This window comes from Melospiza georgiana, chromosome 4, assembly GCF_028018845.1.
Source record: "Melospiza georgiana isolate bMelGeo1 chromosome 4, bMelGeo1.pri, whole genome shotgun sequence".
NCBI classification, from domain to species: Eukaryota; Metazoa; Chordata; class Aves; order Passeriformes; family Passerellidae; genus Melospiza; species Melospiza georgiana.
In genome coordinates, this window is record NC_080433.1 from 66,375,688 (window position 1) to 66,399,677 (window position 23,990).

Consider the following 23,990-nt stretch of genomic DNA (forward strand, 5'->3'; position numbering starts at 1 on the left):
TCCACACCCCAGGATGGATGCCTGCTTTCACAGTGACTCTGCAGCCTCTTACCTGGATCTTTTTATAAAGCATGCCTGAGATTGCTAATTGAGTAGGAAGGAGAAAATAACTATTATTGAAAACCTTATATTAGGGGCAATGAACCAAATGCATTTGTCAAGTCCAAATGCATTTTGAGTAAAAATGGAAAAATACTTTCTTTAGAGGCATTTAATGAAGAAAAACATGGGCAGTACAACAGACAGAAAACTGGAGAATGGTAAAAAGAATACCCAAAAGGCAATGCAAAGAGGATGTCCATCCCAGGACAATGTGCATGCAGACCAGTCTTCCCACCCCCAGCTGAGCTCTCAAGTTCTTCTTAAAACCAGTCAAAATTTCCAAAGGTCATACAAACAAAACTTGGTCTAGAAAGAGCTCAGTTAGCAGCTCTCTTTTTTTGGTAACACTTTAAAAATTATATAGCTCACTATTAGTTAAAAAAGAAAAGCATAAGAAAGAAAATAAATTCAAACCATAAAGTCAGTGGAAGGCTTATTAGCTGAGTAGTCTTCAGTCAATGTATCTAACACTGTCACTAATCCACTCATGTTCTTATTCCTCATTCACTAATGCTCTCATTCATTAATGACCTCATTTATTTCTACACTTTTCCTTCTCCACAAACATTTTGGTAGCAGTCTACAAAATACATAGACCACTGAAGCTCACCAAATTGTAGATTCAATATCTTTATTGGAGTGACATTTAGAAAGCCTTTTCTATTTCAAATGAAGAGTAAAACAAACTTACAGAGATTAAAACCAACTGCTGTATCCTGTCAAAGTGCATGCTGAAGTATGTTTTCATGCATCTAAGTATGCAGATTTAGTCCTTCAGACTCCTGTTGCTTAAATTTCTGCTCCTCCAAAGCCCTTCAGTCACTTAAATGCAGCAGAGCCTCCAGAACTAAGCAGTTGGGTGCCTGCAATCATCTTAGGAGGCAAAATCAATCAAGGCTCCTGAAAGCTTGATTCATACCAGTTGGACTCTATTGGATTGTTTATCACAGACAAAACAAGAAAGAAATGTACAGACAGAGCTCCCTCACTGAAGTTAGTTTCCAATCTGCAAAATTCTGATCAAAGTTGAATAAAAGGAGCAGGTCAAAAGGAAAACGTTTAGTTGAGAGGGAACATCCATTGCAAGTTCTAGAGTTGGTGTTATTTTCAGAGCAAGCCATTTTGATATAATCAATTTAGAGTAAAAGCAGGCAATTTTAGACATTTCACGCAGTGAGCCAGCTTTCAGAAATCTAATATAATTCTTTCCTATACAGATTACAAGACTTTGTGTTTGAAGCCAGATGTCTAGCAGACCTGAAAAAATCCAGCATGAAATTTAATAAGTCTGCTGTAACATTTCTCCTTCTCTGACATACTGCTGCAATACTATTAAGATGGCATTAGCAGAGTTTATAAAGCTAACCTAAGGGTCATGTTAAATATTTGTTTTGTTTATTTTAATTTAATATCCAGCATTTCCAAGAATAAGCAGAGCCAAGAAAAATTTAAGTTCCTTATTGTTTGTTGCAGCACTCCAGTGCTTAGCCATTCAGTCAGTATGAGATTCAATAATTGCTGTGATGTTCCTTCTTCTGTGTAATGACTCAGGGGCAGATATTTGTGATTTCTCTTCATGTGTTTGCTGGCCACTCCTTTCAGGTGACAGACCACCTGCACTCTTCCCTGCTCAGCCTCAGGTTGCAATAAACTAGCTGAGGACATGACACCATCCTCAATTAACAGCTCCAGCACTGCAGCTGGAATACTTGGATACCTCATCACTGAGGTGGTAGCTTATTTCTCCATTCAATCCAGCAGAGCAGTACTTGGCACATGCATAAAACACAGCATTACTGCAAAAGTCACCCAGCACATGCCAGCAGGCTGCAGAAACTTGCTCTTCACTACTCCACACACCGTGCTGCACTAGAACTACAAAATACCAGAGAAAGCCACAAACCAGGAATAACAATGGATCACTAAGATGAGTTGCACAACTGGAGCATGTGACATAGAAGAGGCTGAGAGAACTGGGTTTGTGCAGCCCAGAAAATAGATTTTTATTATTTTATAACATAAGCTTTAACTATAAATTTATGTTACAGTATCCTTCAATTCTGATAGATTACCACTGCTCAGATTAAGAATATTCAAACTTCACCTCTATCTTGCACATACAGCATGTTACTTATTGGAAATTTGCCTTTTGAAAAATCAGCATGTAATTATTGCAAATGCAAAAGGCAAGCTACCTTCATAAACATCATGACAATCATTCACATTTGTGATGTATATTTATTACTCTCCCACTTTAAAGTTTAGCAAAGTCAAAAAACCTGTGCATGCTGTGAATATTAAGCTTAAGCAAAAGCAGTAGGGATCTATTTTGGCAAGATATCCAAGTTCCATTTTAGTATACAGTTTTACCACTTTCCATGTAAATTCTGTTTTACCAACAAGAATTATAATAGCTGTCAACCAAATCAGGACTACAGCAGCTTGCTTTTAGCAAGGAAGGCTCACAAACCTCCATCCATCCTTGGCGAGGTAGCTGAAGATTCCATCGACAACGCTGGCGAAGAACTGCCCTCCAGTGATGAAGAGAGTGTTGATGGTGACTAATCTGCCTCGTAAGTGTGGTGGAGCCACTTCTGCGATGTACACTGGCACAGTCATGGATGCTACACCTACAGGAATAAATTCAGTTACAGTTATAAAATTGAAAGAGATACTACATGGCTTTTTCGTCATAAAATACTATTTTGGGTTTGGCTGAGACAGAGTTCTTTTTCTTCATGGTAGCTAGTACAGGGCTATGTTTTATATTTGTACTGGAAACGGTGTTAACTGTTCAGGGATATTTTCTTTATTCCTTACACAGAGTCAAGGCCTGTTCTGCCTCTCACCCCACCCCAGCAGCAAGGCTGGGGCACACAAGTAGTTGTGAGGGGACACAGCCAGGACAGCTGACCCCAACCGACCCAAGGGATATCCCAGACTACATGGCATCATGCTCAACATACAGAGCCAGGGGAAAAGGAGGGAAGGGGGGACAGTCAGAGTTGTGGAGTCCATCTTCCCCACCCAACAGCTGTAACACATGATGTAGCCCTGCTCTTCTGCAAATGGCTCAACACCTTCTTGCTCATGGGAAGTGGTGAATGAGTTCCTTGCTTTGCTCATGTGTGTGGCTTTTGCTATACCTACTCAACTGTCTTTATTCCAACCCATGAGTTTTCTCACTTTTACTCTTCCAATTCTCTCCCTCACTCACCCTTCCAGCAAGGAGTGAGCGAGCAGCTACACAGGGCTGAGCAGCTGACCAAGCCTGGCATGACAAGTAGTGACCCAAACTGAGCTGGCTGTGGTGCCCAGTAACTCCACAGAAAACACCTCTTCTCCTGCCCTGAGTGACCATCCCAACAGCTGGAGCCCAAAGTCATGGACTAAAGGAACTCAATGGACACTTTACAGATATTCCATAAGGGTGGTCCATAGACCATGGGAATGATATCTGTGTATTATATCAAAGAATGGGCAGGGGGTTCATGGGTAATAAGAATGCACTGCATCTGTGGGGGGATAGAATGTAGGAAAATAAAGATAGTGCAGAAGGTAGTCTCATCCCTGAGGAGTTACAGCTGTACTAATTACCAGAGATTAGGAACAGGCTGCCCTTAACAGGCCACAGCTGTGTCCAATGAAGATGAGTGCTACAAAAGAGTGGATTAGCTGGGTGGGGAGAGACATGGAGTTTGTGAGCTGTGCTGTGAAAGGAGCTGGAGTTTGTTGGCTGTGCTGTGAAGAAGGAGTCAGTGCTGTGAGGAGATGCCCATGAGCAATCACAAGAAAGTATGGGAACTTTTGCAGTACGATGATAACGGCATCTAGAGCAAATAAGGGGTGGAGAATGTGCTGGTTTCAGCTGGGGTAGAGTTATTATTCTTCATAGCAGCCAGGGCTATATTTTGGATTTAAACTTAGGTTTTTTTGCTTACAAAATTAACTCTATTCAAGGTGAAATCAGCACACACTTAAATGGATTAACCTGGACAAATTTGATTTCTGACTTTCAAAGGATGAAAACAACAAAAATGCAACTAACAAACTCTAGAAGCATTCAAAAAGCAAATGGTTGCTAGCAGCTGTATTGGAATTTCAAGGTTTGATGTAACGATACAAAGAATAAATTTCTTCAATTCACTTTGCATGTACAATGAAATTAAAGGATAGATATAACTATAGTTTTGAAAGAAAGTGATGCTATAATGGAAGTAAGCACACATAAGTCAAAGGGGCTAACTGAAGACATCAGGTGTTCACAAAACTCTGTTTAGAAAGAACTTTACCATGGTTTCCACAGCCAGAAACAAAACCAAGGCTAAGCATTATTGTTATTATTATTGTGTAATTTCCTGACTTAGTTTAACAATATTCCATGTGCTATTTCAAGTACAGGCTGGCTAGGCCCTGAGCACCCTGATCTAGAGAGTGGCCTCCCTGCCCAGGCAGAGAGATTGGAACTGGATGATCATTGAGGTTCCTTCCAACCCAAACCATTCTATGATTCAATGCAAAAAACTCTATCACCATAAGGAAACAAGGACTGCCACTAAACCACAGCTGCGTTTCATTCTGTCTTAACACCAGCAGTATTTCCTACTAACTAGGCAATGAGTCATTTGTGCAAAAGACAGAAATGTCCACAAGAAACACACACAAACTGTAAAAACAGAGTTCAACAGTGTATGAAGAGCATACCTGGCTGCAGCACATACTTTGGTGGTCAAAATCCCTATTTCCTTACAAGAACCAACACTGACAAGCAGCAGCAATTTCTTTTGTAGTTAAAACTAGAAGTACATTTGGCAGCAGCGACCCAAAACCATATTTTGACTGAAGTCAGCTGAGATACAACCTGAGCACAGCCAAGTACCATCAGACACAATACATCTTCCAGCCTGGGGAGCTCCACCAGCTCCATCCAGGCAGCCCCACAGAAGCACAGGCCAGTGCCACAGTTCCAGCAGAAAAAGGGGTCACCTAAAAGCAAGCACATGGCTTTTGAAGCACAGCTATGGTTCCTGGCTTGTGTCACAGCAGAAGGGATTCATCATGGGATGGGCAGAGGCTCTGGCTAGCCTGGCTGACTCGCCAAACTAAGAGCACAAAATCATCTTCTGCAACAAGGTTAGCCTGACAGGACTGCCGGGAGCCTCCAAAAGCTCGAGCGAGGAATACAGATCATTCAATAACAAAATGGCATGAGAAGATCCTTTGTTGTGGTAGGTAAATACTCACAGCAGCCTCTCAGCATGATAACCCAGTTCCCAGCAGGGCCTCCCAGGACATGCCAATGCTTCCTTCTCTTATCAAGTGAGCAACTGGCACAGAATAAAAAACCCAAATGAAAATGTCAGGGGAAAAAAAAGAGCATTAAAAATTTATTCAACCAATTTACCAATTTTCAAAGCCAACAAGAATGCATCATGGAAAGAAGCATTCAAATAGTCCTTTGTGTATTTGACAGAGAAGTGAATTTTCAAGCCCAGCTCACCATTAGGGATGTTTCTCTTCCATATTTCATGTCAGTATTTGAAATAATGATGATTAAAGCGATGGAGACTGCACACATATAACAGCAAATCCTTTTTGGGAAAGCACAGGTGTGTGGCCACTTGCTGGAAACAAAAGCCACTGAGGACCCATCCAAGGCAACAGCTGCCACTGGAGCAGAGGGGCAGAGCCCTACAGCTGTGGCAGCCCTGGCCTGGTGAGGCTCGACCTTCCTGCTCCCCAGCCATGCCCTTGCCTTGGGCATCTCACCCAATGCCCAGGCTTGTTCCCCCACTGTGGTGTGGCCATCTTCCCATAGGATCCTTGGGCCCATATGTTGTCATCTTACTGCTAAAGTCCCACACCTTCTTGGTGATTGCTCATGTGCAGCTCCTCACAGCACTGACTCCTTCTTCACAGCTCAGCCAACAGCCTCCAACTCTCTTCACAGCACAACCAATAGGCTCCAACTCCCTCCTCACCCAGCTACCCCACTCTTTTGCAGCACTCATCCTTATTGGGCACAGCTGTGGCCTATTAAGGGCAGCCTGTTCCTAATCTTTGGTGATTGGTACAGCTGCAACTCCTCAGGTGTGAGACTGCCTTCTGCACTGTCTTTATTTTCTTACACTCTATCCCCCCACATATGTTAACATGTATCTTTGACACCCATAATCATGCAGTGAAGTTAATTTGAGAAGATGGCAACATCTCTATGTGGTTTTTACTAGAAAGCAGTTAGAAAGATGTGCAGGACCAAAACCAATACAGGCTTTGTAAAAAAGCTACCTTTTATCCCCTTTCAAATCTTGATGAAGATCATTCTACCAGGACCTGCAGAGGAATCTTGTTCAAAGGATGACAGCCAAAAATGCCTCTCAGACATCCACAAAGGAGAGCCACACCATTTTTCAGACCAGCAGCTCTCACTGATGTTCTGAGCACACCACCAGCCCCGAGACACTGTCAGAACCCTGGCAGACACAGCTACAGCACTTGCCCCTCTCACAGGTGAAACTAAAGCCTGTTGCATAACACAGGGGTGGTATGAAAGTTAACATCTATTTGTAAAAAGTCTTGAACAAGAGGCATCATGACAACACATTTATTGTTTCTGCTGCATTCTTCTCACAAGTTGATGACTACAGGAAAAAACAGAGAAATGGAAGCTTGCACACCCCTGTGACACAAGTCCTGTCACAAGCTAGCCAGTGATATCAGCTATTCAGCTGGCACTAATAAATAGCTGAAATTATTTATTATCAAACCTGCAATAAATAGCAGAAGATCTAAGGGTATTAGCTCAAAATCACACAGATTTGCTAGAAACATCTGAAGATCACCTAATCTAACAGCTGTTCACACAGGGGCAGCTAGAGCAGGCTGCCCAGAACCATGCCCAGTTAGGCCTTAATCATCTCAACATGGATGTCCAACCAAAATGACTCTGTAATTCTGCAGCTTCCATGCCAGCTTTCTTGCCCTGAGAAATGTGTTCACAATGCTGCTGTCTAAAACAGCCTTTGTGGATCTCTATTTAGATCTTACTTCCTCTACCAAAACCTACAGGTTCAAAACATTCATGCAAAAAATCTCAATTCAAAAGACCCATTTGTTACGTATTTTCAATTATCCTTTCAATATCAAAACATATGCTTTGCTACTCTGAGTCTGAGAGAGTACAGCAGGAGGTTTCGGGGAACAGGAGGAGGCAATTAGGAAAGCCTTCCCAGTGCAAGCACTCATACACAAAAGCAAAGTTCTTCTTGAAAAAAACACAAGGAGTGAAAAAATGACTATTCTAAAACTGATGAAAATAAGAGAAAAAAAATCATTTGACTTTAAAGAAATAATATTTTAGATTCTCGAGTGTTAATTGCATTACTCTTTTCCTTTTAGTTGCCTTAGAATGCATCTATGTTCTCCAGACTTCCCTCTGATTTCCATTGAAGACACACCAGAACACAGGAGAGTAAGTTCTTCTAAAAAGGCATACTCAGAAGCAGTGCATTAAGTATTAGTCAAGTATAAAAATCTCTAAAATACATAACCAGTATTTGTTATGTAATTATTTTAATAGCCAGATATTAAAGAAATTCAAAAACAAAGAACAGCTTTCTTAGCAAAACAAATATAGCTGCAATGGAATCTTTCCTTAGTCCTTCATATGAGAATGCTTTCATTTACACTTGGATGACATTTTCTAATATGCTCTCACTGTTAAATTGCTCATACCAAATAAAAGATTCTTGCTGCAGGCAAGTATATTACTACCTAACTAGTAGAGCTGATAAGTGACAAGACATGAGAAATAGAAAACGAAAATAATTAGCTGGAAATCTGTCAGAGAAGCCTGAAGCTCTACATTGTGCACCACAGCTATGAAATATGAAAAAAGAGAGCTGAGAAGTCCAGTCTTTATCCACTTGAGTAACCAAGGCATGAACTTTCTGACCTCATTAAAGGATAAAGCTTAGGAAAAACATAACAGAAGGTTCCTTAAATTTCGACCAGAAGATGCATCTAATTATTCTACGGGAAACATCAGATGACACAATGGGCTGAAATGATCATATTAAATGTTTTTCCACCCCTAAAATCACTTAGGAGACTAATTACTAGGGCTCCTACTATAATGTACAGACTTAGCAGTAGAAAGCAGAGACAAGTCTGTACACAGCTCAATTTTAAGACAATCAATAGACCAGAGGTGTGAAAAGACATCCTAGAGGCACCTTACCATCCAGAAAGGTATTTCCAGTATGAACATGTAAGCATCATAAAGAATTCATTTAAAAGTTCAGAAACTAAGTAAACAAATCTACTGACAAGAGAAATAAAAAGGTCAATGAAGGTGAGTTCCTATGACAATTAGAATTATATTTTAAGAAATGAGATTACAGTAGAAAACACAAGGACTAAAAATAGAATCCAAGTTATTGTTTGTAAAATGCATTTGAGCATTAATGCTAAGGAAATTGAATCATTTTAAAGACTTCTTTGTGCAAGATCAGACAGATACAAATGTACCCTGTCCAGATCAGGACTTCCACCACACTCCTGTCATGTCTCTTGCCAACAGGAGGGAAGGGGCGTCACAAGAACAGATGAGCAACAAAAGCTGGAGACAGGATATTGAATGAGATGCACTTTTACTGCTAGCACAATAAAAGAGCTCTAAGGGAGCAGAAATGTGTCAGTCTTTTCACTGGCATCAGCCAATAACCAGTGGCAGGAGCAGCAAAACCACAGGGAAGGGTTCCTGACATACTTTTGTTGTTACTGCAACTCAATTAGTCTTTCATGCTTAGTAATAGAGGACTGATGTTAACTGGAAGTGCTAAGGAGGCACATGCAGCAGCTGATGTCTCTTTGTAGCATGGTTCTGTCCCTCCTGTCCAGCTTGTGCTGACCTTTTGCATGAAAGCCAAGCAAACCAGGGAATACAACAACTAGAAGGAATCCACCTGCCTCTCAAGGGGTTTGTACCACTTATCTCCTTTAAACAGTTCACAATGACACAGTTGACTGTACCAGGCAGGACTGGTTATGACAATGGAGTAACCTGAACCACCATGGGACTCCAGACTGTCCAGGTGGAAACCAAAACTAAAATGTGAAATAACCATAAAAAAAGTGCAAAGAAATCTCTGATCCTATTTCAGAGTACAGCAACTCAGCAATTAATCTCTATTAAAAACAAAGAACATATGCAGCTTATAACAAAAAATTGTGTTGTTAAGAGCTCCAAATGTACAGGCATAAACTAAAATGTTTCCATTCAGAACATCCTTCACTAACATATAAAGCTGCACTGAAGTAGTTAACCAAGGTAAAATATTTCACATACCTTGAAAGAGCAAATTTTCATTCAAATGTTCAACTTTAATGCTGCCAATTTTAAAATTCACTTAATTAAGAAGCATCCCATAATGGTTTGTGTTAATGGTAAGGATTTCAAGCAGCGATTCCACAGACAGGGGATTTATGGGGGCAACCTGATGAAGAAGCAAATTTATGGCAAAGAGAATTAGGAATTAAATATTAGCAGAGGCTGCTATGCTACAAGAAAATTTGAATACAAAGTCAAGGTGAGCTTTCAGTGGGGGTGCAATGGGAGTATAAATAACAGCAAACTCCTAAGGTGACAAGGGGAAACTTGCAGTCTACAGCTGAGTTAATGTTTTCTCACAGCAACTTTGCAGGAAATGTGATAAACATCCTATGTCTTGGATACCGGACATGCAATCTGAATTTAGTGCCTTGGAACTATGATTGACCCCAGAAGTATGTCACATTATATAGGCAAAAAGACTTTCATCAAGTGTTTTCTTTCAGTTGTGTTCCCACAAAATTATACTTTAAGGTTTTTGCTTTACTCTGACAAAACCAGAGTTCTTGCCAACTGATAATTTTAGAACATTGTTCACATCTGAGTAGCAGAACTCAGGAGGACAGGGGAAACATGCTGGTTAACTTCCTGAAAGAGTTGAAAAGTTCTACAATAACTGTATAATCTTTACCATCAAAGAAGAATCTATTTAAATAGTTTGTGGAGAAAATAAATCCATTGCTGATGTAAGGGATACATTTTAACTGCAAAGGATACTTATTTTAAAAGACAGTTTTCACAAACACACATACAGGAGCTGTCAACAATCACCACCTCCTATTCTACAGACAGCTCCACAACATATTACAATTATATTGCTCAACCTAATCAGAAATTAAGCCTTTTTATAGTCTCATAGAGTCCTTGTGTGCTGTTACAGTTAACACTTCAGCTTTCAGTAATGACAGTCAACCTGAGGGGATAACAGAGTGCCTTATTAAACATGCTAATAGGAAATACTTGAGAAAGCAGTGCATTTGAATGCTGTTCTAGTACACTAACCATCTCCCTAGCAGATAAAGTTAAAATATTCATTGCACAGCTGGTACCTGAGGGTGAATATCAGTGAAAGCTCAAGTCCTCTCCAATACCTTGGCTTCCCACCCACTGCACATATCCAGTAGAGGCATTATCAGCAGTTTATAACTGGTTACTGAAAGTTATTTCAAGGATGACTGGAAGCACACTTCCCCATTTAGTATCTCCCCCATGTCAGATTAGTAGAAGTCAATTTCTTAGCTGCAGCACAGCTGTACTTGGCTACAGGAGAGCACTGAAATGCACAAGGGCAGAGGGAGAAACAGCAGCACGAAAACCACATGAGAACATAGCTCACAGTAATGGACAGACTGAGGTGCATCTCTTCTAGAATGGGGGTTCAACATCAGCAACTTTCATTCAAGTCTGGTATTTTAACACTAATTCACTGAATTGTAGAGAGCTGGTTCATCATAACTAAAAAACCTCTACTGTTGAACACCTAATAGACAAAGTAATTACAGACCTTTACATCCCATCTAGCTACCAGCCCAAATCCGTGTGAGCAACATTGTAATTATAACCAAAACCCAATGTTGCTATGTGGCATCCAACTGTGAAGGAGTCAAGGACCACAGCAATCTGAAGAAATGCAAATAAAGCTCCTCACTAGTTGATATTGTCTCAGATTTATAGAACAATCATATCTTAATGAGCCTGAATAAATAATTCTTTCTGATGACCACAAGAAAGTTTTTTTACTGTTTTGTGCTATCAGCATAGGTCAAAACCACAAAATCCTTCTTCACTCCAGAAAACCTCAAATTGTGTCCAGTAAAAAGAACCACAACTGTCATGGAGTAAATGCAATGCCCCAAGATGAGAGCATTAGCTTTCCACAAGAGTAATTTCAAGTTTCAAGCTCTCCCTTGTTCAAAGGATACAGAAGTAAATCCAGCTCATAACAAAATTACCATGCCAAGACAGAATACAATTCCTCCATAATTAAAGTGTTAAGGCCTTTTTCTGGCATCTCCAGGACAGCACCTCAGAAGAACAGCCTCGGGTAATCACACATAGAAAAGAGACATGAATATTCAACAAAGTATAATCAAGGAGGGACTATTTATCACAGTTCTGGTTTTTCTACATTGAAATTCTTAAAGTCAAGGAATATTTTAAATATTTTAATAATTTTCTGGTTATGAAATGGAAACAACTGAGCCTTGACACTTCAGGGAAGACAGACAAGAACCACCTACAGGCTACAGTGTGAAAGTGAAAGTTTATTAAAATAAAGCTTAGTTTACTCAGTTTATTAAAGGAAAACAGTTTAGGAGTTACAAAAATAATGTAGTAATCTTTAATAGCAAACAGGCAGTAATTTAAAAAATACTGAGGCTATTCTATGATCCAAATGTTAGAACCATTTCATCTGTGGGGTCCTATTCAATGCAACATTAGCACTACCTGTGGAACAGCTCATTTTGGGAAGAAACTATCCCTACACAAATAGCTTTTTCTATTCAAAATTATGTTGAGATTATTCAAGGCTATAATAATTTAAAAAAACCCAAAACAAACGTTAAGAGGAAATTTATCTTGAGTGACAAAATCAGAGAGTGGGATTTAGTTAACCCAATTAACTTTAATTATTTAAGAGGCAAAATAATCAAGATAATTATCCAGAAAATGTGAAGCAAAGTTCTTTGCAACTGTCCAAGCCTATGACCACACCTAGCACTACAGATATCAGTTTACACTTCTCAGCAACCTGGAATTAGTTACCTGTGTTCAGTCATTTTATGGCTACCATCTGTTCCTATTAATCCAAGATGGGAAAATTCCAGCCAGACCTCACCCAGCTGCCTGAGCTCCTGAGTATCCCACTGAGAATGCCATACTGGGAATCTGTGCCTGTAGCTCATACCTGTGGGATTCCATTTCAGAAAGATACAAGAAATCATGAAGAAATGCATTTTTGAATTATTATAGCAATAGTAGAATAACAATCAACCCTAGAAGTGAGTAAAAGGTATCAAAAGAATCTAGGAAAAAGTTCTAATTTGTTCTGTTTCAGAATTAATTTTGATCAAGAACTATTTGCAAAAAAACTGTAACTGCATTGCAAGATGCAGACTTTCATTGTGAAAGAGCAAAGCAGCCTAGATGTTTATACCACTCAACACTTATTTTTACACGGCAAAAACTTCTCACTTGAGAAAATAAGAGCATTTTTTTAATTTTCACTTGAAAATTACGAATAGAACATAGTAGTTTCTTTATGACAGCTTGTATAAACACCTAAGTCAAGCACTACTTGATCTGCCTCAAGAGTGGTTTCAGTTTAAATAAATACTAATTGAGATAAGCAGTGCTTTTCTGCAGACATTCTCCAGCCCCAGCAGACTGCTCTGCCTGTGCTGCTCACCCCCAGCAAGAACCAGCAGGTGAAGGTGCTCAGGTCCTGAGGCAGCCCCAGGCACAGGCAAGGAATTGTTTCCCCATCCAGCAAGGCTCACGTGGATGAGCATCCCCATCCCAGCTCCCCACTGGCCCCTGGAGGCCTTGGGTCTGGTGGCTGGCACAGAACTGTGCTGAGGCACACATCACCATAAGCACTAACAGAGGCTGGGGGTGCCAATCTGGCTCCTCCTGCTGACTCAGCCACACAAACTGCAATTTCCAGCAGGGAAACGAGGTTTTATAGTGACCCAGAAAGATTCATCTGCATAGCCCATATATGCCAGAAAGCCAGCAATATAAACACAACCTTTACATGGTTGAAAAAAACCAATCCCACATCAAAAACCTCAGAAAATGGTTGAATGCTTCAAGGATCAGCACATATTTTCTGTGCAGAGAAATTTTATTTTCAGAGGACAAGGATAATGGTTTGAAAGCTATACAGAAAACAAATGTTTCCTTGTACCTTTACACTTTTGCTTATAAACCATTATTTCCCTAATTCTACTACAGTGATACTTGAACCAACTTACAAGAATTCTACGGGAAGTGACATCTATATAAACATGAACAAGCTTTGGAAGCTGAACTCAGCCAAAAGCATACCTTCAGGTTATACCTGAAAGCTATAGTTATACTCTTCAACTAAGATCTAATTTTTTTTTAACAGTGCCTCTTTCTACAAGTGAAACTGGTTTACTTCTCTGTAACTTGCTTTAGGTTTCACTGGGTTTCAAGTACAGCAACTGTCTCTAAACATGAAGCTTCAGATGAAGATTAGCAGAAGAACCCATTTTCTTACCAATAACTTGCAATTATTTAAAAAAAAACTAGAAAGACTAATCTCATTGCAAACTTAGTGTTTTAGAGAAACAAAAGAACATTTTAGAGAAAAAATAACACTTAATGATTTCATTCCCTATTCAGGAAAGCCATTCAAAAAATACTGTCTGTCTAATGCATAGTCCCAGGAATTTTGTGCTTGCCATGAGTAAATACATTGCAAACATTCAACACACAGAACTACATTTTTATAGGAATTGCTACATTTATCCACTTGTGCAGAAAAAAGCATGAGTGGTAGAAAGACCAGTTATATGGTTTTGTACCTATTACTCTAAAAAATAAACAAAAGCCATGTAAGCCTTTTATAGCCTAAGGCTTGATTTTTTAATCTAAGTTTCAATGATGTCTTTATAATGCAAGTAGCACTCATGACAGTAATATAACTACAGTTATAATGAAAATATAGGAATCCCAGCGATTGCTCAGTTTCCTTCTACACTAGCAGATTCATACACAACCAAGCTTGTGTCTACAAACACAAGTGATCTATGTAAAGATAATAAAACTCCTCTTTTTTCACCATAGGGGAAAATATTTGCAGTATTGGAGGGTGGTAGAAATCAGTGCAGTACTTCTTCCTCAAGGTACCTTCTGCAGCACCCACATTGTGCATGCCAGGGAGAGCAAGGCCCTTCCCAGTGCCCATGGGTTAAGTTAACCAGTGCTGCACGCTTTGCTTTAAGAGAAGCAGCTCAGCTTAAATATCTAGCTGCCACTAGATATTTAAGTGGGATATTTAGTGTCCTTCTCCTCGTGGTCTGGAGTTTCCTTGCTACCAACTCAATAACAGCTGCTCAGTGCCAGTGCAATGCAACTGTAATAGAAGAGCATCTGTGGAGGAATCCCAGGTAAAGATTTCAAGAAAAGTGGTGGTCTCAGAGAGGGTTTTAACTATAAGCACAAGGATCTTGCATTAGAGTGCTCTTAGCAGAGGGATAAGCCAATTTCTTCATGTCACACAGGTTTGCACATGGAAATGACTTGTGACTGCTCTCCCATGCTATCACAACTGCAGCACTCGTGGTGTAATGTTCAAGTTGTCAAGGGATACAAGGTTACTTAAACACTTCTGATGTGTATGTACTTCCACCAGTGGCTTATATTGAAAAAAATAAAAAAGGAAGCGACAAGTGAAGAATGAGGTTGCTGCACTTGAGGGGGACAAAAGCAAGACGGTAGTGTCAAGTGCTAAAAGGAAAAAAGGAACAGATCAACTACTCCATTACCAAAATCTAAGGGACAAAAAGCTGAGGAAGCCTCAGCCAACCAGGAGTGGATGGATGCTGTAGGTGGAAAGAAATTACTGCTAAATTTTGCAGGGAAATGGACAGCCAAAGAGCTTTCCAGGAAATGTTGTTCTCACAACTTTCAATTGTTGACAACTAGCAAGCAATTCTCTGATGCATTGTGATGGACAGTCATTTTCCAAACAGCAGATGTAATTCTGGTAACAGTTGCTTTACTTCAGCGTTTACTTTGCATTTTGTTACATCCTCACTCAGCACCAAGCACAGCTTCTGAGTCCCCCTGCAGAGCAGCCCTTCCTGCCCCATTTTCACTCTCCAGGCACATGAGCAGGGGAGGATTCAGGCAGAGCTCCAGGTCAGCCTACAGAGAAAGCTGGGAAAACACTGCATTGCTCTTGGTAAATCTCATTAAGTGATACAAGATTTGATAACTTTAGATAACCTCAAGATTAAGAGGAAATAAAGATGGGTATCTGAATTGCCATTCTGCCACTCAGGGCACTGCACTGATTCTCCTATCTGTCAGCCTGCTGTGTTGCCCCTATACAGTGAGAGAATAGTGAAAATGAGAAATTTTAAGAAAAATTAGGTGCTGCAATTTTAAAAACTATATCTGACAGTCCCATTCCAATTAACACAGATCCAGCAAGTATCTCTAAGATAGAAAGAATCTGCTTTTCCTGGGACTTGCACTAGACAAGCTGCAATAAATCAGTGTAAGCTGTCAGATAACAAGCTGGGCAATGAAATACTCCACTGCTTCAGTTTGCTGTCTGCCAGCCTCCAAGTGACCCAGCTTTTTTGCACTTGAGGCACAGCTACTGGAAGGTAGTAAATTTTAACTCCTTCATACCTGCTCCCACTTAGAAGTGGGTTCCAACCTTAAGACTGAAAAGTTTATAGTTAAAAATGAAGGCACATTCTCCTTCGAAGTGACAAGACATTCTCATTTAAGGTTCAAGCTTTAAGGGAAAAGATTCATGCTCAAGCTTCCACTGAGAAAAATAAGTAAATCCAGGATATCTCTGAAAAACAGACTTTGCAAGCCCTGTGATTACAGCATTTCTCCACTTTCACTGAGAAAAATTTATGAAGAAATTTCCATACTCGAGGATAACTGAAAAGTCTTAGACCAGAGCAGGGAAGGATGCCTGAATCCTCACTGGACTCTTTCCAAAGAAACTCTATCGAGTAATTACTATCTCCCATCTTGATTTTCCCTATATAACATTTCACCTGATTTTTTAATTAAAGTATTTAATTAAATCTTCATATAAGATTTAATTGAAACATCAATTATGGTAAAACCTAGCTACATATAACTGAATTTCCACTCAAAAGTAAAAATCACTTTTTTACATTTTAAAACATTTTTGCCCTACTTCCTCTTTCTTATTTCCCAAAACAAAAGGTAGGGACTGCTGACAATACTGCAAGAGTGCAACATCAGAAAGCAGAATTAATTACTCACTGGGGAAGAATCATTAAACTGGGCACTAATAAAGTAACTGTGAGTAGGAATGGAACCAGTTGTGATAGTTCTAACAAAGGCACTAGGAACAATGAAGCACAAAACAGCTCATAGGTGACTGGATCTCTGAATTAGTCACTATCTACTCCTACCTGCCAAGTCAGTATTATTTATACTTGCATACAGTAAGAAAATAATAAAACCACGGTATTTTCCCCATAAAATTTTACTACCCATTGCAAAGCACACATGGATGGCAAGCTTTTGTCAATGAGGTTGGGAATAAACTGCTCTAGCAGAATGCTACTCTTCCTGTCACCAAAGATAACCTCCTTAATAACAGAATCCTCCTCCCTAACACTTGTAACCTACTGCAATAATACAACAGCCAGAAAAGCTCCTCATGGACTATGCTTCCAATGCAGTGTGTGCTTTCAGCACTTTAAATGTCTACTTCTTGTCATCTTGAGATCGACCTTTCATGTATTCCTAAAGCAAAAATAGGTTGAGAAGTGTTTGCTTTACTCTGTCTCCTTTTCACAGTTGTTCTGAGTGTTCTTTGGTTTGTTTTTCTATTTGGCAGCAGTATCAGCCACTAAAAGCAGAAAGAATGGCCCCATACCCCAAAGCCATTCTTCATATCTTCTCCTGTCCTCCAGAGCACAGCTGCAGAATCTGTATCAAACACATTAATCCTGAAAATCAGTGCGCTTGGTTTACAGCATCCTCTTGCAAAACCATCTTCCATCTCCTTTTTTCTCACCACAAAAATACAATCAACTCCTAATTAAAATATTCAGCAATAGAATTTTATTTCATTACTCAATTCTTTCTGTGCATACCCACACATGTAGAACTCTCCAGATGTCTGCACTCCTTCCCACATCCCACTGTGGCTAGAAGGCCAGGACCAGACATTGTTTCTCACCAGCATGGGCCAGGAAAGACAAGTGTGGCAGATGAATTACTGAGGTTCAAACAGTGCTGCTTTAGCACTCACACTTCCAGTTCCTCCTCCTGTGCACCAATGCAAGGACTGATTTCCCTACATCCCAGCCCAAATGAAACCCCCTGGAGAAACTTGAGGGTAAGAAACAATTGCAGCTAGCAGAACTGAAAAACTGACTAGTTTGACTGCAGCAAAGTAGTTCACAAGAAGTCCCCATCACACTTAAGACACAAGCACAGTTCCATCCCGTAAATCCCACAAAGAGTCTCCAGGAAGAAAAGCAGAATGAGTAGCAAAGCCTGAGGCAGCAGGCTAACAGGCAGCCCAGGCTCAGCCTCACCCAACCAGCACACTGCCATGGAGACTGATGCCCCAACAACTCATCTGAAACAAATCCATACTCAGGGTTAAAGTGAGCATATAAGCAGAGGCTCTATTAAGTCAGCTAGAAACATGTTAATATTCTAGACAAGGAACACCAGAAAACATGCCCACAGTCCCTTAGAAGTTTCACCACCACAAGGTGAATTACTGAGAATTAGCTTCTGAATAGATTAAGCACAACTGTTCCAAACAGGTGGCTCAGATCCTGCTAAAGATCCAACTGGTATTACAGAGGACACAGGACTGCTGGTCTTGAGCTATGAGGAGAAGCCTTCTCTGCACTCTGCATAACAAGCTTGGAGTACTGCTTCCTCCTGTGCAAGGAAACACTCCACATCTAAGAGGATAATGATTAATAGCCCAGATATTACATGGGTGTCAGGAAAGCAATTAACTTTGAATCAGGGAGAGGCCAGCAGACTGATCCAACAGGCAGCTTTTGAATGAAGGGAAGGAGTAGGTGGGGACAGAGTAGGTAGAATCAAAGCCAAAACACAAACAGCATCTCTTCTTATTCTAAAGTCACCATCAGAGACACAACAGAAGGTGAAACAACAAAGCATGACCTAAAAAATATGCCATGAAACTCCAGCTTTTTCAGAAGCACACAGGCTGTTGAGCATGATAATATTTTGTGTACCCCATCTGGAAAACCTGCAGACTGAGGTCAGGAGCAGAGTAAAGCCCTAAACCTGCAGGATGGCAAGATGCACAGAGGAAATCACGCAGACCACACAGGTGCAAACAAATATTGTGCCCTACACAATGCTAAATTTTATGATGAATAGTATCTTCTCATCCAAATTGTCAAAGAACTTAGTAAAGTACATTCCCACTCCCTAAAAGAGAAGTTAACATTATTTGTGTGATGCTCTACTCAATGTGTGCCCATGTTTCTGCTAAATGCACCAGTGATTTTTTCCAAGAACACACCAGTCAATGATTACAAGAGGAAGGAGCTGTGCTTTATTTCTCCTCCTAGCCAAGAACAACACACAGGAAAAACCAGACACAAGTACAAGCTCAAAATATTCTTACAGTGATTGAATTTTAGGGGCAAAACATCATGAATGCCTACGTGCAACATTTTAGCCTTTTCCATCTCTATTTTCAGGATCCTGAAATTGCCCAGGTGGCCTTGGATTTCATTTGTACCAAGCTGTTCCAATGTGAATTGGACTGGTGAGGTCAGCAGCACCTATGATTAATGCAGGAGCAGGGAGTCTACCGGGCAAAAGACTTAGCTGAACTCCATAGTGAATAAAACCAGTCTTACCTTTTCCCCTCAGGCAGATTCCCCATTCCTGTGCTGACATAGCTACTACTGACCTCAACAGCCCAATAATCAAGGACCTGTGAACAAACAGAAAAGGTCACTTGTATGCAAACATCTGCTGAAGTGCATGCTTAAAGTACACACAGCTCTGGACTTATCCACTACTTCCTCCATGCTCAGCCTGCTGCAGTTCATCCATTACCACACTGCCTTCCTCAGATTCCTCCTCAGACTCAGTCCCTCCTCAGACTCTCCACACTCTCCATCAGAGCTCCAACCAACAATCCCAAAAATATTAACTAACAAAATCAGAGAGCAAGTACTTAGTGGTGGTACTATGATTATCTCCTTAACTTCATAAACAAAACTTCCTAGGTAGGCAGCTACAAGGAGAAAAGTTCAACATAACAGGCAGAGTAGGTCTTCATACAACTAGGAACAGCAAATAAAGCACACTGATCTGAACCTTAGACACACAAAAAATGCCATAAGCATGGGTATTTCTTTCCTACCATCACCTACTGAGAAAAGAAGCACTAAATCTGACTTGAGTCCTCTGACTCTGGGATTCTGCTAAACATCCTCCACCAGCTATAAAAGAATTTAGGCTCCCAGCTCTCCCTGTTCCCAATTGCACTCCAGTGAGATGTTCAAAGAGGCAGTAAAAATATTCCCTGGCTCCAACACCTCATGTAGGCTCTGTGCTTGTTATATTTCTAGATTGCTGAAGTTGCTCCAGCCTTCTTGTCATGGCTTTCATCATAATTCATTTAGTTAGCTACCACTCTTCCTATAAAAATCGCATAAGTACTTTATTAAGTATATTTATTAGCTTCAATAAAGAGGTTTTGCTTCAGAATTTCTTTAGGCACATTTAAGATAGTAGGGGTTTTTTTCCCTTTCATAACTCCTGATAATTTTTACAACTGGAATATTGACAATTTTTACAGCTGGAATGTGAAACCTATGCTACAAAAGCATGAGAAAAAAATTGCAACATGCTGAGAAGTTAGCTGTCTTCAGCATCAGGATCCTCTAAGTCTTCCCTAAAGAAATTACTGAATCCTGACTGCCTATTCATTTTTGTAAGCTATTGATAGAGTAAATCAACAACTCTGTTTTTTCCAGGTTAAGTCCTGCAAGCTCCTCCCAAGACTAGTGCTGTAAAACCTCAAGGGTCATGGTGTTTGAATTTCCATAATATTAGTTAAAAACTCCAAAGAATCACAGATTCCAAGTATTGTAGTACCATTACAGGCTTTGAACAAGAATCAATGGTAATTTAAGGGAGGAAATCAGAGGGATGCAAACAGGAGCTGGTCTGGTCTTGTTTCTGAGGCTAAACTGCACCACAAGGCATGAGAACAGGATGGCAGCAGTGTTCCTGCTCCCTGCCTGCCCCTCTGAGCACAGGAGTACTGCTCTGGTACTGCACTAGGCAAAAGGAGGAGTACTTCCAGATCTGCTCATCTCTTGCCCTTGGAAATGAGAGAGATGCAAAAGCAAGAGCTGATGAACTGCAGAAGACAGCTCAGGGAAAGACATGAATCAAGGCAATTGCTATAGTATTCAAATACTGCCAATATTTAACTTTTCTGTTAGAATAAATGTAATTGATGGCTTATGAACAATGGCACTGCTCTGACAGCAACATATCAGTCCTAACAACATGAAGTTATTTAATGACACTAAGGTCACCTTCATGCTTTTATGACTCTCAGCTTGAAGGAAAGAAGACAGTCAGAAAAGAACAAGCAACCCAATGCAACACTTTGACATCCACCCATTTATTAGAAGTGTGGTCAGTTCAAGATGGATTTGAAGTTCAAATTATTGGCACCTTCAAGCAGGCCTAAGTTCAAAGTTCTTATCTGGTGAACCAAAAGTAGGAGTGCTAAAACTATGAAAACATACCTAGAGAACTGTCCAATGTTACTAAGAAAGGGAGATTGGTCAAGTCTTCATAGGGTTCTTGCACAGAAAAAGTATTTAGGAGAAGGAACAGGAATTTCTTATGAGCAAACAGAAATTAAAAAGCTTCTTCCACTGGCACATGCCAGCAATCAGTTCAGCAGATGTTTCTCAGAGCAGCACTCACCAGAACACATTTCCTATTTACAAGGCCACAGCATGGGCAACACAACCTGAGCAACCCCAGGCACGTTCTTCTGCTCATTCCAATTTAGAATGCATCCCCTGTATTTCCAGAGAAAGGCAGAAAAGTAGCTAAGCACAAACACATACTTAATACTTCCAGCTGCTGGAAAACAATCTTTTTCCAAAGTGATTATTTGCACAGACACATTAAAGCCACAACCACTGGTTTTGCTTCCCTTCCAAAGGAAGCAACAGTACAGAAAAACATGTACATGAGGCTCCCAAACAAATGGAAAGGGAAACAAAAGGGCTGATACTTCTTGTTTCTTCAGGTTAGCCTGCAGAAACTCCTACTTCTGGGAAAAGGCTTGAAAACTCTTGCCACAGGGTTCCCACTTACGGCACCAAGTTTCTAGAACTATTTAATTTTGTCTAGACCATGAAAATATGGTTGATGTCAAGGTGACTTTAATTTTAGCTACACATTTTTGTTTACACAGCATGTTCTCCTCCATTTTTGGCATCTCCTGGTTTTGTGTCTATCATCTGGAGATTGACAGCCACTTCACCCCTGCCTCAGAGACAACTGAGCATGCAGCTGCATGTGCTTGGCTGGCTGCTCATTAGATTAGAGAGCTCCTCAAAGCCACCACTTGAGATGAGACTCGTGGAAATCAGACCTTCCCAAGTACAGTGTTGAAAAGAGACCAGAAAGTTCTAGAATTGACACCTGAAGCAATTGCCAGGCCTTCAGGGAGAAGAAAGGGAATCCTTACTTCTCCCTGAAGACTGTTCAGCCTTGCAGTGTCTGACAGCCTGTATGCTAAAAGCATCAGGTATTCCTGCCTGGAAAATTTTTTTGGTTGGAAGCTGTCTTGTCACTCAGGAGTAGAAGTAGAATATGCTTGTTGCTGTAGAAGACTCACAAAGGATGAGCCCCAAGGTCAGTGCCAGGTGGTCCTGGAAAACAGCAGCTCTAATGAGAACCAAGAAGCCACTCACATTAGTCATAGATGACAAACCTCCTCCAGAGAGCTGCTCCCTTGCTGAATTACACTGGAAGAATCAAGGAGGAGGGTGGGAGAAAAGTTCAGGCAGAGAAGCTGGGTTGACAATTCCTGAATACACACAACTAAAAAACCCATCTACAGAGGAGGGGGGAAAATCCCTGAGTGACAACTTAAGGACAAGCCCAAGGTAAAGGCAAAAAGTTGCATTTATCAATAAACATACACCTCTCTTTTTTTTATTAAATTTATACAACTGCTTCAGTGTCTCAGCTCACTAGCACACAGCCACATGAAATGATGGCAGAAGTCCAAAGAAAGTCAACCCAGGTGCAATCCCTAGGGCACCCATGGGGACTCCAAACAAGAATCTGTGGTTTGAAAGGGAGGAACACAAAAGGAAGTCTGTGCCCAACTGCAGAAGAGGCAGACACCCTTACTGTTCAGCTGAGCAAGAGAAGTGGGAACACACTGGACAGCCCCATGGCTGAAAGTGTGTTGTGGCCCATCCACAGCCAGCTGCAGGGGGAGAGGGGTTCTGAGGTCACTGTGTGGCATTTCATCTGTGCCAGCAGCAGGTCTGGAAGGGATTGTGAAGGAAGGAGGGACAGACTGTCTGAGCTAAGAAACAGAAGTTCAGTGACTGGGTATATAAAAAGCCAAAAAAAGAAACCACATATGAAAAGATCCCCTTCAGAACATGCATTTACTTTGAATAAATCCTTCACAAAACCAGCCTAAATCTGACAACAAATCAGAGGAAGATCAGAAATGGAAAAAACAGGAATGTGTGCTTTTAAACTTTCATTTTCTACAACTATCATGAGCATTTTAGAAGAGTTTGCACCCAAGTTGCATCAAAAGTCTTACAGAGAGTTTAGCTAAAGTAATCAGATGGCTCCAGACTCATCCAGAGCTGTGTTAGACAAGATCTATACAACAGAATTAACAACTGCTTCTCTTGATACTACAGGCATAATCATTGCAAAGAAAAGCCCAAAGGTGGAACTCTGCTCTCCTGATGTTCCTCAGCCACTGGTTTCAATGCAGACCCATGCACTTCACAAGCTTCACACCAGAAACACTGATTGTACAGGTCAGATATGAAAGCCCACTGATGAAGACCCAAAAAGCAATTTTGCAAACAAAGCTATCCATCAGGCCCATTATACCTCTGTGGTGCCAGCATGCCACACAGCCACAGTTTCTCACTTTGAGTCCAACCATCTTAAGTAGGAATCACCAATTTTCAGAACTGCTTTAGGACTTGCAACCCAAAAGCTTACCATTTTCGAATGTAATAATCCCTAAGATTCTTAAAATATTATTTTTAAAAGAAATTCATGTATTTTAAAATAGGATATATTCTATAAAACTCCACTTAAGAGCATACATCTGCTGTAATTAATCTTGAAGTCTACTGATAATGAGATAAGGAAAAACATAATTTAAAAGACCTTTGCAGCACCTCCTTTCAGTGATTCTTTTTCTTTTTTCATTGCTCCTCAGAATACAATTGGCAAAGTACAGATTAGTACGCTCAGAAAAAAAATTATGACTTATGACTTATGACCTCCCTCATGACTTTAAAGAGTGTCCAGAAGAATCAAAAATCCAAAAATTCTCTTAGATGTAACACTGTGTACTTAATATTGTTTTCTGAAATGGTCACTAAATATAAGGTAGCAACATTCCTGTGCAAATTGCTGATTTTTGTATTACACCATCAGACAAAACATCAATGGAGTCAGTGCTTATTGATGTGACAGTGAACTG

The 23,990-nt window shown here is 40.3% G+C and overlaps 1 protein-coding gene across 1 annotated transcript in view; it reads right to left on the reverse strand.

The window, feature by feature from the left end:
- SLC2A13 (solute carrier family 2 member 13) overlaps window positions 1–23,990 on the reverse strand; it is a 144,820-nt gene that overhangs the window by 115,105 nt on the left and 5,725 nt on the right. The window contains exon 2 of the mRNA XM_058022407.1: window positions 2,573–2,732. Within this exon, the coding sequence (XP_057878390.1) occupies window positions 2,573–2,732 (160 nt within the window). The remainder of the gene's footprint in view (window positions 1–2,572; window positions 2,733–23,990) is intronic.